Source organism: Diceros bicornis, chromosome 37, assembly GCF_020826845.1.
Source record: "Diceros bicornis minor isolate mBicDic1 chromosome 37, mDicBic1.mat.cur, whole genome shotgun sequence".
Classification (NCBI taxonomy): Eukaryota; Metazoa; Chordata; class Mammalia; order Perissodactyla; family Rhinocerotidae; genus Diceros; species Diceros bicornis.
In genome coordinates this window covers 5308143-5324145 of record NC_080776.1, presented here as the reverse complement: position 1 = coordinate 5324145, position 16003 = coordinate 5308143, and the positions used below count along the sequence as shown (strand labels likewise).

The 16003-nt window shown below is 34.0% G+C and overlaps 1 protein-coding gene across 2 annotated transcripts in view; it reads right to left on the bottom strand.

The window, feature by feature from the left end:
- Nucleotides 1–941: 941 nt before the first annotated feature.
- The window catches only part of LOC131398997 (sperm-associated antigen 16 protein-like), a 598225-nt gene continuing 583163 nt past the window's right edge, over nucleotides 942–16003 (bottom strand). For both annotated transcript variants that reach the window (XM_058532945.1, XM_058532944.1), the window contains one exon: nucleotides 942–1302. In XM_058532945.1, the coding sequence (XP_058388928.1) occupies nucleotides 1127–1302 (176 nt within the window). In that variant the 3' untranslated portion in view covers nucleotides 942–1126. The remainder of the gene's footprint in view (nucleotides 1303–16003) is intronic.

The following is a 16003-nucleotide window of genomic DNA, read 5'->3' as shown; positions in this document are numbered from 1 at the left end:
TCTATGAAATTTCCCGGCTGATTACGCCTCCTCCACACATGAGTTCACTTACACAGTGTTTGCTACGGCAGTAGAGGTGATTTGGCTAGGCTCTGAGGATCACCAACAGCAACAGCATGCTGTAGCTTAAACCCCGCTCCGCCAGCAATACCATCAGCATCATCCACAATGTGTTGCTTGAATCCCCTCTTACACACCAGAAAATACTAACTGTGGACGTAAAGGAAAGGAGCAACTTTAGCTGGGTTTCTGCATCACTGAGAGCAGTTTGCAGACTGCTGATTCGGAGCTCATTCTGCTGGCAGCCGGGAATTCCTCAGCACCACGGACAGCGCCAACAACTGGCTTCTGAGCCCAGCTCGGTCGAAATCCCGAGCTGCCGCTTTAGATCAGGCTGGAGTGTTGTCTAAGCAGCCGCACGTTATACAGCGGATGCGTGCATTGGGGGAAAGAAAGGCATTTTACGTGCGAGATACTTATTTGCACTGAAATTACAATAAAAAATTAAAAAAACATTGTAATTATACCTAACGCATTCTTGGATGGGCTGCAGATAATGCAAGTTCGGAAGAGCCTTGCATTTAGATTTAAGCCATCTGCAGTCTCTGATTATTAATAGATAAAGCATAATCACGGTCAAAGAATCTGTGAAAATGTATGCTTTCCAGTTTTATTTGACTCTTTGGCTGCAGAAAGACTTTCCCCATGCTGTGTGATTCAGCTTTGTGTCTTCCTGCAGCTTCGATTCGGTTTAAAAAAAGTAGCCCAGTTCTTCTGCAGTTTGTTCTCCAACATCAAAATCAATCTCCTGTAATTCATCTAGTCTGTCATTAGGCGTCATCGTAAAGCTGTTTCTTCCAAACCCCTAGCAAAGATGCTGTCTCTAAATTCTTATCAAAATGAGAAAGAGAAAAAAGACCCAGACACAAATAAATGAGCAGAAAGTTATTATTTTTTTTTTATTGGTAACGCGATGAGCGCTAAAATATATGTCCAAAGTATGTTTTAAAGCTAATTGTAAATGTTACCTGCTGGCATGTTTAACCAGATATTTACTGGTTTGGGACTATACGAGGCATTTTCAAGCCTTAGAGGGAATGCCCTCTGCAGTGGGATATGCTGACCGTCAAGACCACGTGAGAACGGTGCCGTCAGATCCTCCGGAAAACAGACTCTCTCCATCCTGAGAAAACACGACTGTGTGAGCCTCACTCTCGTGGCCCATCAGTTTGTGAATCTGCCCTGATTTAAGATCCAGCAAATGGATAACCCCATTGCCACTCGCCTGAGCTAAAACTCGACCTGAGAGAGAGAGCAAGAAAGAGAGAGAGAGAGAATGACAAAGTTTTATTTCAAGCAGTCACAGTTTATAAGCAATGAAATACATAGTTTTGTGACAATTATATTTCAACAAACTCGTTTTATGTCAGTCATTAAATATGAATTAACTCCTGTCTGTATAGGAAATAATTCCCATCAGAATTAAGACATGTCAATGATTAGATTACAAACTTTTTTTAAAAAATGAGGTAAAACCTAATGCTCTACCTATTTTATATGTAGAGGTCATGAAATGCCCTGCTAGTCTCCTTATGTTTGAGATTAATAAATAATTTTGAGAAGATGAGATTGAAAATAACTAAGCAACGCAGTTTTCCTTTTCAAGTGAATTATATGTGAAAAAGTGTTAAAAAACATAAGCCTCAAAATGTATCTATGGCAAAGATATATATATATACACACACACAAGTAATGGATAATTCATATTTTAAAATTTGTATTATACTTTAAACTTGTTTATTATAATTATGATAAATCATTACTTAAAATTATAATAATACACATTTATGCTTTAAAAATTGTGACACTCATGAACTCAACACATCTTTTTGGAGTTGAAGTGAAAATAAATACTTCATTTAGGTTTTTTTGCTCTAATTTATAATTCAATATTCTGTTAAACTAAATTGTTGTTACATAAGAGAGCTAAATACAGCATAGAGTATTCTCATAATTTGTATATCATGTATTTTTGAGTGAATAATTTCCTTCAAGTGAAAAACAAATCAGCAATCCAATTCTAACTAATATTTTTATTAAAGAAGTCCAGTAGCAAACTATCAGGGAATTTGGAGGTAAATAAAAGCAATAGAATATGTTTATATAAGCTCAATAAATGGGGTAAGTAAGAATAATAGTACTATCCATTGGATTATCTAATCTTACTTAGAAAGCATATTATCATTCCAGTAATAACTTTTAAAATTCATTAAACTCTTTCAATATGCTAGGTACTAGATTTAGTACCTGATGGGGATAATTCCATATAATCCTTACAATAATCCAATGATAAAGAAAATAATATTAACTCCCTTACATAGATGAAGAAAGAGAGGCTTGGAAAGGCTCTTGCTTAGGATGTAAGCAAGTAACTTGCTTAGAATGACATCCCAGGTATAGAAAAATCTACCATTTAATCAGAAGCACTTTGAATCCAGAGCCTGGGCTTTTAGTCATTACATTTTCCACATCCAGCACAGCAATGTTATTAATGATGCCTTCTTGACAGATTTTAAGTAGGTGATATATTGTGAAAATAAAATTTGTCCATTTCACAATAAAAATTTCATAATGATATCACCATAAAAGTCACAGTGAAATATTTAATCACAAATTATACCCCAAATTGTCATGAATATCTCTAAAACAGAGAAAAGTTACACAAGTTAAGCTAACCATGATAAATACGGCCTATTTGCAAACCTTTATAACTCCCGGGCTTCTTCATCTAGAACAAAGCCTGACACAGCAAAGATCCTTAGGATGGATTAGAGTGTCCAAAGCAGCAGATGTGAATATTTATTACAAGCCATCGTTTACTAAGTCTTTGCTGACAGAGGCATTACATATGGATTTCACTTCCAGCCTCACTCTATAGACAATTGCTGCTTGTGACTTTCCTAAGAATCAAACTAATAACTTTTTTCTTATAGTCTTTATACCACAGCTAGGCAGGGAGTAAATGCTATTTTCTATTTTTGAAACCAAACAGAATCAAAGCCTATAAGGACAAAGGAAAGGATTAAACTTTAAACCATTATCTTTTGTCAAAGTTAAATCTGTAAAAATCATAATTGGACATATTTATGAAGGTTCTTGGTGATTTCTGAAAGTTTGTTCAATAAGATAGAGAAAATGATAACATTGGAACCTTATGATAGGATTATATAATCCAGCAGCACCATGCCTCAGTTGTTTCAAAAATTTGCCTTTTTGCTAGAACAGATGTGAGTTAGCAAGTTTGTGGTGAGGTTTTTCAGGTTTACTTGAACTCATTTTCAGAAGATTGCAAGACTATGTATAAAACTAATTCCTAAAATGTATATAAATTTAAGATCATGTTAAACTTTAAGCATATTGGATTATTACATGGCATATAGTGTCTGACCTAAAAAATAGTTTTGTTGGGAATGGAGCAAAGAGTTTGCTGAACTCTTTCTAGGTTAGAAGATTTTCAAAATTACTTAGAGAATGTGTCAATTGCTACACTAGTATCTAGTTGGTGTGAAAGAGAGGTATCACTCAGAAAAAAAAATCACAATATGATTATTGGAGCATCTCTAGAAAGCAGAGTACTTACAAAGATGTGCATAGATATTTTTCTAAATACCCTGGTGATTGGCAATGAAAAATAAACCACAGTATGAATCATTTGTCATCCCAATGTCAGAGTCTTAATGATAAATTTAGGAAGAATAGAAAATTTATCTACATCAAAACTTGGTCAATGGAATGAAATTTTGGTAGAAATAAAATTTTAAATAGCACCATGAGAATTTATGTAAAACTTCTACTAATAATGTTCACGTTAAACTAAATATGCCTCTTTAAAATGTGAAATAAAAAATAAATGATGAATTATATTTATACTTTAAACATTTTATTAAAATGTTATAAAAACAAAATATAACCAATATAATTGTAACATGTAATTCCTGAATAGATTAAAATGATATTTAGCATAGTATTTTACCAAGAATAATTATACCAAATTATGAATACATACATTCCACAAATATCACATAGATTGAAAGTATATGATTAAAAAACATAGAATAGGGGCCGGCCCGGTGGCGCAAGCGGTTGGGTGCGCGCGCTCCGCTGCGGCGGCCCGGGGTTCGCTGGTTCGGATCCCGGGCGCGCACCGATGCACTGCTTGGTAAGCCATGCTGTGGCGGCGTCCCATATAAAGTGGAGGAAGATAGGCACCGATGTTAGCCCAGGGCCGTCTTCCTCAGCGAAAAAAGAGGAGGATTGGCGGATGTTAGCTCAGGGCTGATCTCCTCGCAAAAAAAAAAAAAAAAAAAAAAAAAAAAAAAAACATAGAATAGTATAGTTTATCAACATTGATTTCAAAATAAAAATAGCCAAATTGATTCATAAAGGTATTTTAAAATAAAATACAAATATATATTTGAATATTATGTAAAAAAATGATTTGCTTCTTTTCTTTTGTTATCATTTAAGTTACTAGGATGTCCAAACTTTTCACAGACTGGGAAGAAAATAAGCAGTCTGGGGAGAAGATTGATATAATTTTGTAATTGCTATTCTTTCATATAAATAGCTCAGTATCTATCCACAGCGAGTGATTATGACTATCTGTTCATTCACGTGTCTCTGAAAAACTTAATCAATACTCATTTTTATCTACCAAAGCTTCAGAATATTTTCTTGTTGGTTAAATCAGTAGCTTTTTTGTTGACCAATGGGGTTTGAACGAGGATAACATGGGTTGCTATCCATTTTACTCTGTTAGATGTATTTGCCAACTTCATCTGGCTTAGAAGACAAGCGCTAAATTTCGCCTACCCTCAAAGTATTGCTCTGCAGTTAAATGAGCCAGCCAACCTTTAAAAATTAGCAGTTTTCTCAAATTTTAGTTCCAAATAAACTTATAACTTACTTAAGATGATATAGCTTGTTTATACTTTGTTTTTTTTTTTCACCTGCACATTATTTATTTTTTTATTTTTTTTTAAATTTTTTGTTTATTGCAGTAACATTGCACGTCCTTCTAGTTGCTGTATGTGGGACACAGCCTCAGCGTGGCTGGAGAAGCAGTGCGTCGGTGCACGCCCGGGATCCGAACCCAGGCTGCCAGCAGTGGAGCAGGTGCACTTAACTGCTAAGCCACGGGGCCGGCCCCCAAAAATTGCTTTGTAAAACAAAGTATAAAGGTATATACTTCGTTTAAAGGTATATACTTCGTTTAAAGGTATATACTTCGTTTAAAGGTATATACTTCGTTTAAAGGTATATACTTCGTTTAAAGGTATATACTTCGTTTAAAGGTATATACTTCGTTTAAAGGTATATACTTCGTTTTACAAAGCAATTTTTGGGGGCCGGCCCCGTGGCTTAGCGGTTAAGTGCGCCTGCTCCACTGCTGGCAGCCTGGGTTCGGATCCCGGGCGTGCACCGACGCACTGCTTCTCCAGCCACGCTGAGGCTGTGTCCCACATACAGCAACTAGAAGGATGTGCAGCTATGACATACAACTATCTACCGGGGCTTTGAGGGAAAATAAATCAATAAATAAAATTATAAAAAAGCAATTTTTTGAAAAAAATAGGTCTAATCATATCTTGAAGTGAAGTAGTCTCAATCAGATTTGGTATAAAAACTGGAATATTTGAATGTACTTAAATTTAAGCATCATTAGCAACAGAATCTCTTGAAGTTTACAGGTTGAATTAGCCCATGGAAATCAAGTGGTAAAATTTTATCTGGATGTATGTAATCACTTTGGAAAAGCCAACATAAATAGGAAACTCAATCTTATCCTAATAAAATGTGCAAATAAAATATTGGCGCTTTTTCAAATTAAAGAATTTTTACTTAATTTTAGATACAAATTCAATTTGATTTTGAGAGTACATACCTAGAATAGCCAAGAGTTATCTTGATCTTTTCAACACATACTTGCCTCCTAACCTAGACAAATTATTCTTCAGGTTAGGAATTCTGCATGCTGCCCATTATTGCAATAATTTTCACACTAATCATGAAACTTGGCCTAATCATTGCTTAAACACATGCCTGTTGCAGCAGGAGTTGTGGTGTGATGTAAACAGGAGCCCAAAGACCCTTCTGATATTTTTTTAAAAAGAAAGAATATGAGCCCATTTCTTTGTCTTTCATCTCTACTGGAATGAGTTCATAGTAGCCATCATTTATTGAGCATCTAAAGCTCCGCATGGTACCTGTCACCTCGCATGTTCTGCCTGCAACCCCATGAGGTAGATATTCGCCCTTTTTAGCTGATGAAGAATGACACTCAGAGAAGGCAAAGCTGGGATTTAATTGAAATCTTTATTATTCAAAAGTCTTGCTTCATTTATTGGCTTTAAAGTTTCTTTTATATATTAAGACTCAGATAAGTGTGACACTTTGGGCTTCTCTATGAATGACACTGAATTTCCTGGGTAAATAGGCTCTTAAATTTAATGCTCATGTTAATCTCATAATCTTTTATTCTGTGTTGATTTTACTACTTCGTGAAACTCTGAAACTAAAACATCCATGTTCTTGCAGGAGTCATTCTTCATATATACATATATATATATATACACACACACACATATATATATATCCATTAATTCTTAAATACACATTCTAGTACATATATTGTGCATACTAAAAATTATACCTAACTGATAACTCAAAAGACTCATGTTACATCCCTTCCTGTAACTTCCTAGTTCTTCCATTTCTATTTTGAATATTTTGTTTTCTCTGTTTTCCAGAATCCAAACTACAGTGACATTCATTTCTCACCTTTTCTCTCTCCCCATTCCCAATTCAAGTTCTATCCATTTTTCTTCACTACATTTCTATAATTTGCCCATTTCCCACTATGTCCACAATATTGAAAAGTCCTTATTTTTAGATGCTGGGACCATTGAAAAAGATACTCTAAATGATTTTTTTTGTCATAATTTCTTTACTTTTAAACCTACCTATATTAATTCCTAAGGTGTTTCCTCAACTATGTCACTCCCATCTGAAAATACCATAAATTTGAGTAAAACAACAACAACAAAAAACACATCAGAAACAATGACAACACAGAGTCTCTTTACAACTCCGACATTCTCAGATTTTGTTTTAGATCCAATCATCTCATTTTACAAATAAAACAGCCGAGATGAAGTGACTTGACCAAGGTAAGAAAACATATTCACGGCCATTGTAGAACCTGGTTAAAATAAGATCTTTGACTGAATAATGCCCTAGTATCTTAGCATAACTTTTAAGACCACTACACTAGTACAAATTTGCATTTACTCACACATTACACTCTTACACGAACCCTGTGTTCTCCATCAAATGATTTGCCATTATTTCTTGAATATATTTTTCATTTCCTCACCTTTGGATTGTTGCTTATATTATTCCCTCTGGTGGAATATTTTCCTTAGCTGTCTCCACGCTCCCTCATCTTACCTTTTTAAGATAAGGGAACCCATTTATTAAATTCCATTTCAAAATAACTTGCTTCACCAAGTTGGCATCCCTAGTGAAGAAGATCTTCCTCTTCTGAGCATTTATTGCATTTTGTTCATACCATTCATGTAGTAATAAGATGTCATAAATTATAGTTAACTATGTATTTGTAATTACTCAGGAACAGGGGTCATGTCATGTATTTTTGCATTTCTCCCAGCTTAGCACCCAGGCTATTGTAGTCAATACTCAGTGGTAATCGTAACAATTTTCACAACTACCTTTGTAGTCCTTATTATTTGCCAAGCACTGTTCTAAGCCCTTTACACGCATTGTCTCATTTTGTCCTTACAGCAACTCTATGGGGTAGATATACACCTACACTATCCATTATAGCAGCCACCAATCTGTTGATTGAACACTTGAAATGCAGCTAGTGCAAACTGAAAAGTGCTGTAATTGTAAAATGCTCACCAGATTTTAAAGACTTACTATGAAAAAAGACTGTACAATATTTCATTAATAATGTTTATATTGATTACATATTGCAATGATACTATTTTGTATAATGAGTAAAATTATTTGAAAATTAATTTCACCTGTTTTTTAAAAAAATGTGGCTACCAAAAATTTAAAATTATATATATGGTTCACGTTATATTTTTATTGGACAGTGCTAGCACATATCCTGCTTCACAGAGGAGAAACATGAGGCTTAGAGAGATAAAAGCAACTTCTCCAAGGCCACACAGCTTATAAGTAGTGGCGTCTGGATTTGAGGCCTATATGACTCCAAAGCTCATGTTCTTATCTTCTACGTCATGCCCTAATACCTCTGGATGAAGGTTTATTGATTGGCTTAATGTCGTCTCTCCCACTGTGATTAAGCTGCCTTTAGTGAAATGCAACATGAGTCAGAGTAAACATCCCTTGGGTGTGCAGCTTCGGTTGCCAACTGAAGCTATGCTTGCTCCTAGGAATACTTTAAAATTAATTTCTCCTTAAGTACCATAAATATTTCAAAAATTTCATTTCTGTAGATACGCTAATGGCACTTATTGACTCACAGAATCTTACTGTACTATGAGCTTCCCGGGAATAAGTGAGAGACTCAGAAAAGCAGGTTTTATTCTTTTAGAGCTCAAAGAGCTCATCCAGCGTATCCAGAATTCAACAGTGCCATAGTGAGCAGAAAAGATATCTCCACATTTTTGGGTGTTTTATACTAAGATGTTATAAAAATTTACCGTTTCTTTTTTGCTCTGGGGGAAACAAACCAGAATATATCATCCTTCTGATGCTCATGCTTTCAACATTGACTAACACCCCCTCAGACTCACCCTAATAGTATATGTGAATACAGTGAACATTTTATCCAATTCCTTACAATGATTTTTCATGAAAAGAGAAACCGTTCTTGTTTTGTTGAAAGATTTCAACTTCATTTCTTTTGCATGAGAGACTCCTTCAGAATTAAAAAAAGATAAAATTAAACTATTAGATTGATAAAGTAAAATTATTTAAGGTAGAGAGATTGGGACCTCAATTGTCAATATGGCAATTCATATTCCCTAAAATTCCAAATAAAAAACATGAGATGAATGAGACCTTTTAATGAAGTAAAAATTGGTGATCAACTCATAATAAGGTACTGGTTCAGCACCACTTTTCATGGTAGTGTATTCACTGGCCAAAATAATGCTATTTTATAACGGAACATTCAGATAAGGAAAACAGGTAGTATAGGTTATAAAATTTACTAAATCTTGTTGAAAGGAATCTTTGATTATTTTTGTTACTGGAGGAATAATTCACAACACAAGTTAATACATCAAGAGCTAGAAGTTGAGCTTCCTTAGAAAAGTCTTTAATCGATCTAATAATATTCACCCAATGAGCCATCAGTTAGCAGGCACTACTATCCAAGGCAACTGTGGATACATATATTGTTTAAGTCAAAGATGAATAGAGTCCTATTTAATGAACCTCATTAAATGTTATATCTCTTGAAACTGTCAACTTATGGTTGTTTAGAAAATTAGTTTAGAAGATCTGCTTTTCTTATTATTCTATGTCTATACATTTAACACATATATTAGCAAAAAGGTCACAAAATTCACTTACATGTTTAATCATGTTACAAAAACATAGCTTTTCAGCAATACTATAAGTCAACGGCTGACTAAAACTATGCAGTTTTCTATCATTTATACCGTCATGAATAGCATTGTTCTGGATTAAATGCGTGTGTCTGCATGAATAGAATTCTGTTATAAGAAATAGAAGGAGACTCAAAACTTTTACGTTTATTACAAATAATGAAAACGTGAATGAAATACATCATTACATTTCTCATTAAAACAACTTCAGTAATTTCTCATGATTATTCATGCTTTGATTAAATTTATAGCAATATGTTCCCCCAAAGAAACAAAAACACCCATTTTACATTTCATTCAAATTAGTCTCATACACAGATCATAGGCAATTTGTTTATCACAAATACACAAAAATGAAGTCTAAAACAATCGTACGCCATATATGAAATAACAAATCAGAGAAGAGAAGCTTTGATCAATAAGGAAATGATTTTTGTACACATCAGAAACAATTTGAAGCAATTCTCTCGATCAATATAGATAGGCAGAAATGCTTCTCAGCATTTATTACCTGTGGAGAGCATTATTGATTAATTGTATCGATTTTTAGAATGCATGTGGAGAGGCATCCGTTGTTTCTTTAAAAGATGCCTCACAATGAAAAGTATCAAGAAACTACTTAGGTTTTGAGGATTTGCATTAATTGCTCAACCTGAGTCATTACTCAGAACTTCAAAAACACCATTGAAGGAGATGTGAGATTTGATTTAGTTTATTTTGCACCCTATTGCTGATCAACACATTTCAGAAAAAAAAAAAAATTACTTGGGAATTTAACTCGCCTAAGTGCTAGTAAAAATTTATAAACTTTTTCAGTATTTTTTACTATGTATACTCTTGCTAAAGGGTCTTAACTTTTCTCTTGTAGGTAGTACTGCTTGAACAAGGATTAATTTGTGTCAAACTGTAAATATAGGCTAAAAAATAAATGCATTTTAAATTTCTCTGAGTAGAAACTCATGTCATAAAAATGACACGAGAGACAGCAGGAAAACCTTCAATATCTTATCTTAGGACTCTAGTCAAGCAGATATAACTTTTTTAGAATAGTTAATATGTTTAATGGATATAACTAAGAGGTTGAAGATAAAATCTACCATTACTTAAACTTGGTATGGAATGTTATTTACTAAACAAGTGAATTTTGCTCCACAGAGTATGTTTTATATATTTTCCCTAAATAAAGTTTTAAACATAGTAATTACCTTTTGTCTTTCACAGGAAATCCACATGTTGTTTAGGAAGGCATTTCTTTGATACTGCAGAAATTCCTAAACTTTAGCAGGTGAATAAATCCAAGAATCAAAGTCTTTCCTTGGTAGGAACAGAACTTTTGGGCTTACTATCCATAGTTTTTAAATTATTTTCCTCTATTAGGAGAGCATGAATGAATATCTTCTTGAACAGGTGCTTTCCTACATGAGCTGTCTTCTGGATATTACAGAAATCCCTTGTGAGATGCACCTAAAGTCCTAAAAATGTTCTAACTAATTATTGAATCTGTTTAGAATATCAACAACCACCTGCTTTCATTAGGAAATCCTTGTAGACCTGTTTCCTAACTTGGTCTTCACCTATGCAGCTGATCAGTGTTGAAATAATATTTATTCACGGACTCCATGCACCTGGAGCTTTCCAAACATTTCAGAAGAGCTTTTGCTGGTGTTAGAGGAAAATCTAGTTTCAGTTCAGTTGTGGGGATCAGATAAGCTATGGTAAAGTGTAGTTCACAGCAAATCATAGACTGTGATATTTTCTTCCCCATTGTTCATGAGTAGAGAAAGAACCTGAAGGCTTATATTTTATACCAAAAATAATTAAAACTTTAATTTTTATATTGTTATAAAATAATAAAACCACCTTTAGCATTTCTCATTTTTCACTATTTCAACCATAAAATTTATTGCATTTTAAGACTCTAAAAGTCAGAGTTCTAATATTTGGGGGGTTTTTCTCCTCATGGACATTCGTGTCAGCACTAACTTCTCTGTAAGGGAATCCTCTTTCTGAAGGTGGAGTTTTGTCTGCGGGGAAGAAAATACTGTCAGCTCCTGTTAGCTAATGTTGAGATGGTGAGTTATTCATAATTGCATCCTTATTTTTAAAACTTCATCTTTCCTACTCTAGGGCAACATTGTCCATTGGGTGAAAGTGGTTAAGTGATAAATCAGCATCACTATATCATTAATAGTTACAGTCAAAAAGATGCAAATGTGTGCTCATAGAATTATAGCCAAGATGATACCCCTTCCCCCCAAAAGAGGAAAATAATGGCTGGCATAGCAAATGCTCAAGTCCTGCGTGAGTTTAGAGCGGCTAAATAAATTGGTTTGAGGATAGTACAATCTGCTGGGTTTTAGAAAATCAAACTCTTTGAAATCATAGAGAGATTAGACCAAATTCCAAATCTTTAATAATTTATTACCTGAGGAAATACACAGACCTAACACCTAATTGATATGTTACCTTCAAGATGATTGAAGTGGTTGATCAAACCACTCGTTTCCATTTATCTATGTTTTCCTGAATATTTTCTGCTATACTATGTAATCTTACAATCATGTGTGAAGAAATCATTATTTTCGTTTTATAGATGAAAATATTGCATCATAGAGAAGTAAATTCTTCAAGATAACAGAGTTAGTGTTACAGCAAGAATGCCAACCCAAGATTGTCTATAAACTTCTTCTGTTCTATAGCCTGGGGAGAAAGGAAAGTCATTATGCCAGAAAGCTAAGCTAATTTGGCTGCTACATGAAGTGTTAAATAAATTTATATTCACTCATAATTCTGTGAAAGCATCTCTATGGAAATCTAAACTAATATTCTAGTATATTGTTTTCTGATGACCTGACTTTGTATCTCATAGAAAATTTAAAGCAACATGTGATTAGTTTGTTCTTTAATCAGTCTCTCCCCATCACACTTTCTCAATCCTACCCTCTTAATCTGGCATTCCACTTGTATCAAATGGGCTTTTGCTAAAAGATAGGAGATAATTTGGGGCTGGCCCCGTGGCTTAGCGGTTAACTGCACGTGCTCCGCTACTGGCTGCACCGACGCACCGCTTCTCCGGCCATGCTGAGGCCGCGTCCCACATACAGCAACTAGAAGGATGTGCAACTATGATATACAACTATCTACTGGGGCTTTGGGGGAAGACAAAAAGGAGGAGGATTGGCAATAGATGTTAGCTCAGATCCGGTCTTCCTCAGCAAAAAGAGGAGGATTAGCATGGATGTTAGCTCAGGGCTGATCTTCCTCACCAAAAAAATACATAAATAAATAAAAGGAGATAATTTGAGATTAAGGGCACTGATGAATACTTGGGGTTAAAGTAATGAGACACAAATGATTTAGATATGTATATGAGGTGTAAAAATGGCAAAGTTGACATTGCAATTATTTTTTTAAAAAATAGAGTTTGACTTGTCTGAATTGATGGAATATTAGGACATTTTCAATTGAAGCGAAGGATAATCAACTCAAAGTGGCAAAGAGAAAAAATATACATTTATAACATAGAAATACAAGTAGACTGACTCCAGAATAGTTAGATCAAGAGGTTGGCATGCTGCTATCAGCGAGCTGTCTCTCACAGTCTCTCAGTTCTTTCCACAGTATGGATTCACGCTTAGGCAGGCACTCTCCACTTGATGGTCTCAGCAGGTTCAAATTCACAGCCTCCCAAATTCAAGGCCCATGGAAAGAGTACCTCTATTGCCCAACAGTTTCATATTGGGTAAAAAATGTCCCTCATTGGCTAGCTTGGATCATGTGCTTATCCCAGAACCAATTACTATGGCCTGCGGTGGAAGGGTGTGATGGACCAGACCAGGGCTGAGAGCCCACTACAGTGATTGAGAGTACACAAGGAGAATTACCCAGAGGGAGATCAAGATGCTGTTATTTAAGAGGAATGGACACTTTGCATTAAAAAAAAAAATCTACTTCAGATAGTCACTTCAGGAGTGCAAAACCAGAGACAATTTTTGCATTAAAGAAGAAAACAAACAAGAACAAGCCACATTCTGGGCCATTGAAATAATGCTTTCCTTTCCATTGTTTTTCCATTTGGCAATCCATCTCATTCCATACTCTTGCCACCAGAAGAATCTTATGCAAATAAACTGCATCTGGCTTTATGAAATCAGCAACAATTATTTTTTTAAAAAGTCTGCCCATGTTTGGGGTCCCTTGATTTGCAGTGAGGCTGTAAAATGCAGAAAAATCCCAAGGAAAACTTCAGGGAGGGTGGGGGTCAAAAGGGAATTACAGTTGCAAAGGAACAGAAAGAGTTGAACACCTATGTGACAAGCAATTTGTGTTTGGAAGTAAAAAATATTTCATAAGTTCAGGCCTCTTTTACATTAACTAGACACTATGGTCATTCATATCTGAATGGCATGCATACTCCAGATTCTACTCCCCAAAGAAACACCATCCCAAAAAGTCACATTCCTTTAAGTTAAACGGAGAATGAAATGATTATAATCTCTAAAATTAGAAACATATATCATACTTTTCATAAGGCTTTCCTAATAATCTCAATATTTTCAAGGAAAAAAATAAGAAAGGTGTCTTTTTAAGGGTTCCTCTATCTAGGTTGATATATTTTAAGTTTTAGTGACAATCTTGCACATATTCAAAAGACCTTGATGTGGTTCTATAAAGAGTTCTGCATACTAAAAAACGTATTACTTCAGCTGTTTCTAAAACAAAGAGACCATTTTCGGAAACAAAGTATAAAAATAAAAAAAAAGTTATTTTGTGAAGTCATTATCTTGAGAAACTATACTATTTTTGCTGTAGTCAGTGTTTAAACTTTAAAAATTTATTTCTTTGGAAATTGCTTCAAAATAAAACACATAGACTGTGAGGGGAGGGGATTGATGAAACAAAAGTGACAAAATCTTGGTATTTTGAACCTAGGTGATGGTAAATGAGATTACACTGTTTTCTCTACTTTTCTGTATGTTTGGAAAATAATAAAGTTTTAAAAATATTAGTCACATAATGAGATCAACATCATTACTGTGTAGTCATTTCTTATATTTAGAACTAAAAAAATGTTTGAATATTGTCCAAGAGAAGTATAAAGTGTTCTAGAACTAGGTATATATATAATGTGTCTAAGTAATTACGTTGACACCTATAGAGCCAGATAGTGATAACTGAAGATACTAAATATAATAACGTGTTAGAAAAACAAACTTAAAACCAAGTTGAGATTAATAGATCAGTTTTATTGTAATTAAAAAAATAAAATACATATCACTTAAGATATTACTAAATGCTGAAAAGTAGGTGCTCTGAATGTTTTTTTAGTCTATAATTCTTGTACGTAATTCTGAATTAACAGTCAAAACTAAGGTCTTTTCTAAATTGTGAACCATACCATATGATTTTAAATATTTAAAGTATTTAAATGAAATACTAAAATCTGTATATGGTATAGGGAGCAGTTCTTTACATAGTAGCAAACAGTTGATAGTAATAAGCCATGCTGATATTAAAAAATAATCAGAGGTAAAGTAAAAATTAGATTTCTAAAATCATCACCGTGTAGCTCCAACTGGACTTAAGAAAAAGAAAAGAGAGTTGTATATGTAGATACAGCTTGTACTACGGAAACTAAAATGATACAAAGATTTTCATTAAAAAACTATTACCCATCATAACCATAAAGCAGATTCAAAACACAGAATGAATTTCTTGGCCCACACTCTCCGAACTGGCCAATGGTAGTGCCTGAATATGCCAGATAATTGTTCCACCATCTGCTTCCCATTGATTACATAGTCCTGGTGGTACATTTCCTATGACTGGAGAAAGATTCCATTAAAAAAAAATTAGACATGATTTGGACTTTCTAAATTAGGAATCTCTTCAAAATAGCACAATATTAGCCCTTTAAAACTTTTGTTAAAGCAAATCTAATTTTTTTCTAGGAATTAATATCTTCAATATTTCTCATGTATAACATTTTCCTGTTTTTTTTTTTTTAACTTCATGTTATGAGTGTTGTAAAGCATGAGGGGTCTAAAATATTCCTAGTTTCAATCAAATGTATACACGCCTCTGAAGATATATAGGGTCACATTTAACCCTGCACACGAAACACATGCACATTTTGACTTAAATGATTCTAATTGATATGAATAGCAACTTACTGTACTAGATAACTATTTTGCAATTTTGGCAGAAATATTTATAAAAAATATTTTATTCTTTTCTTAGACCTCAAAAGACTAATTTTTATCTAGCATCTACTTAATCCAGTCAATATCATACCTTTTATGTTCAGTATGCAGGGAACTAGTCAGAGAGAAAAA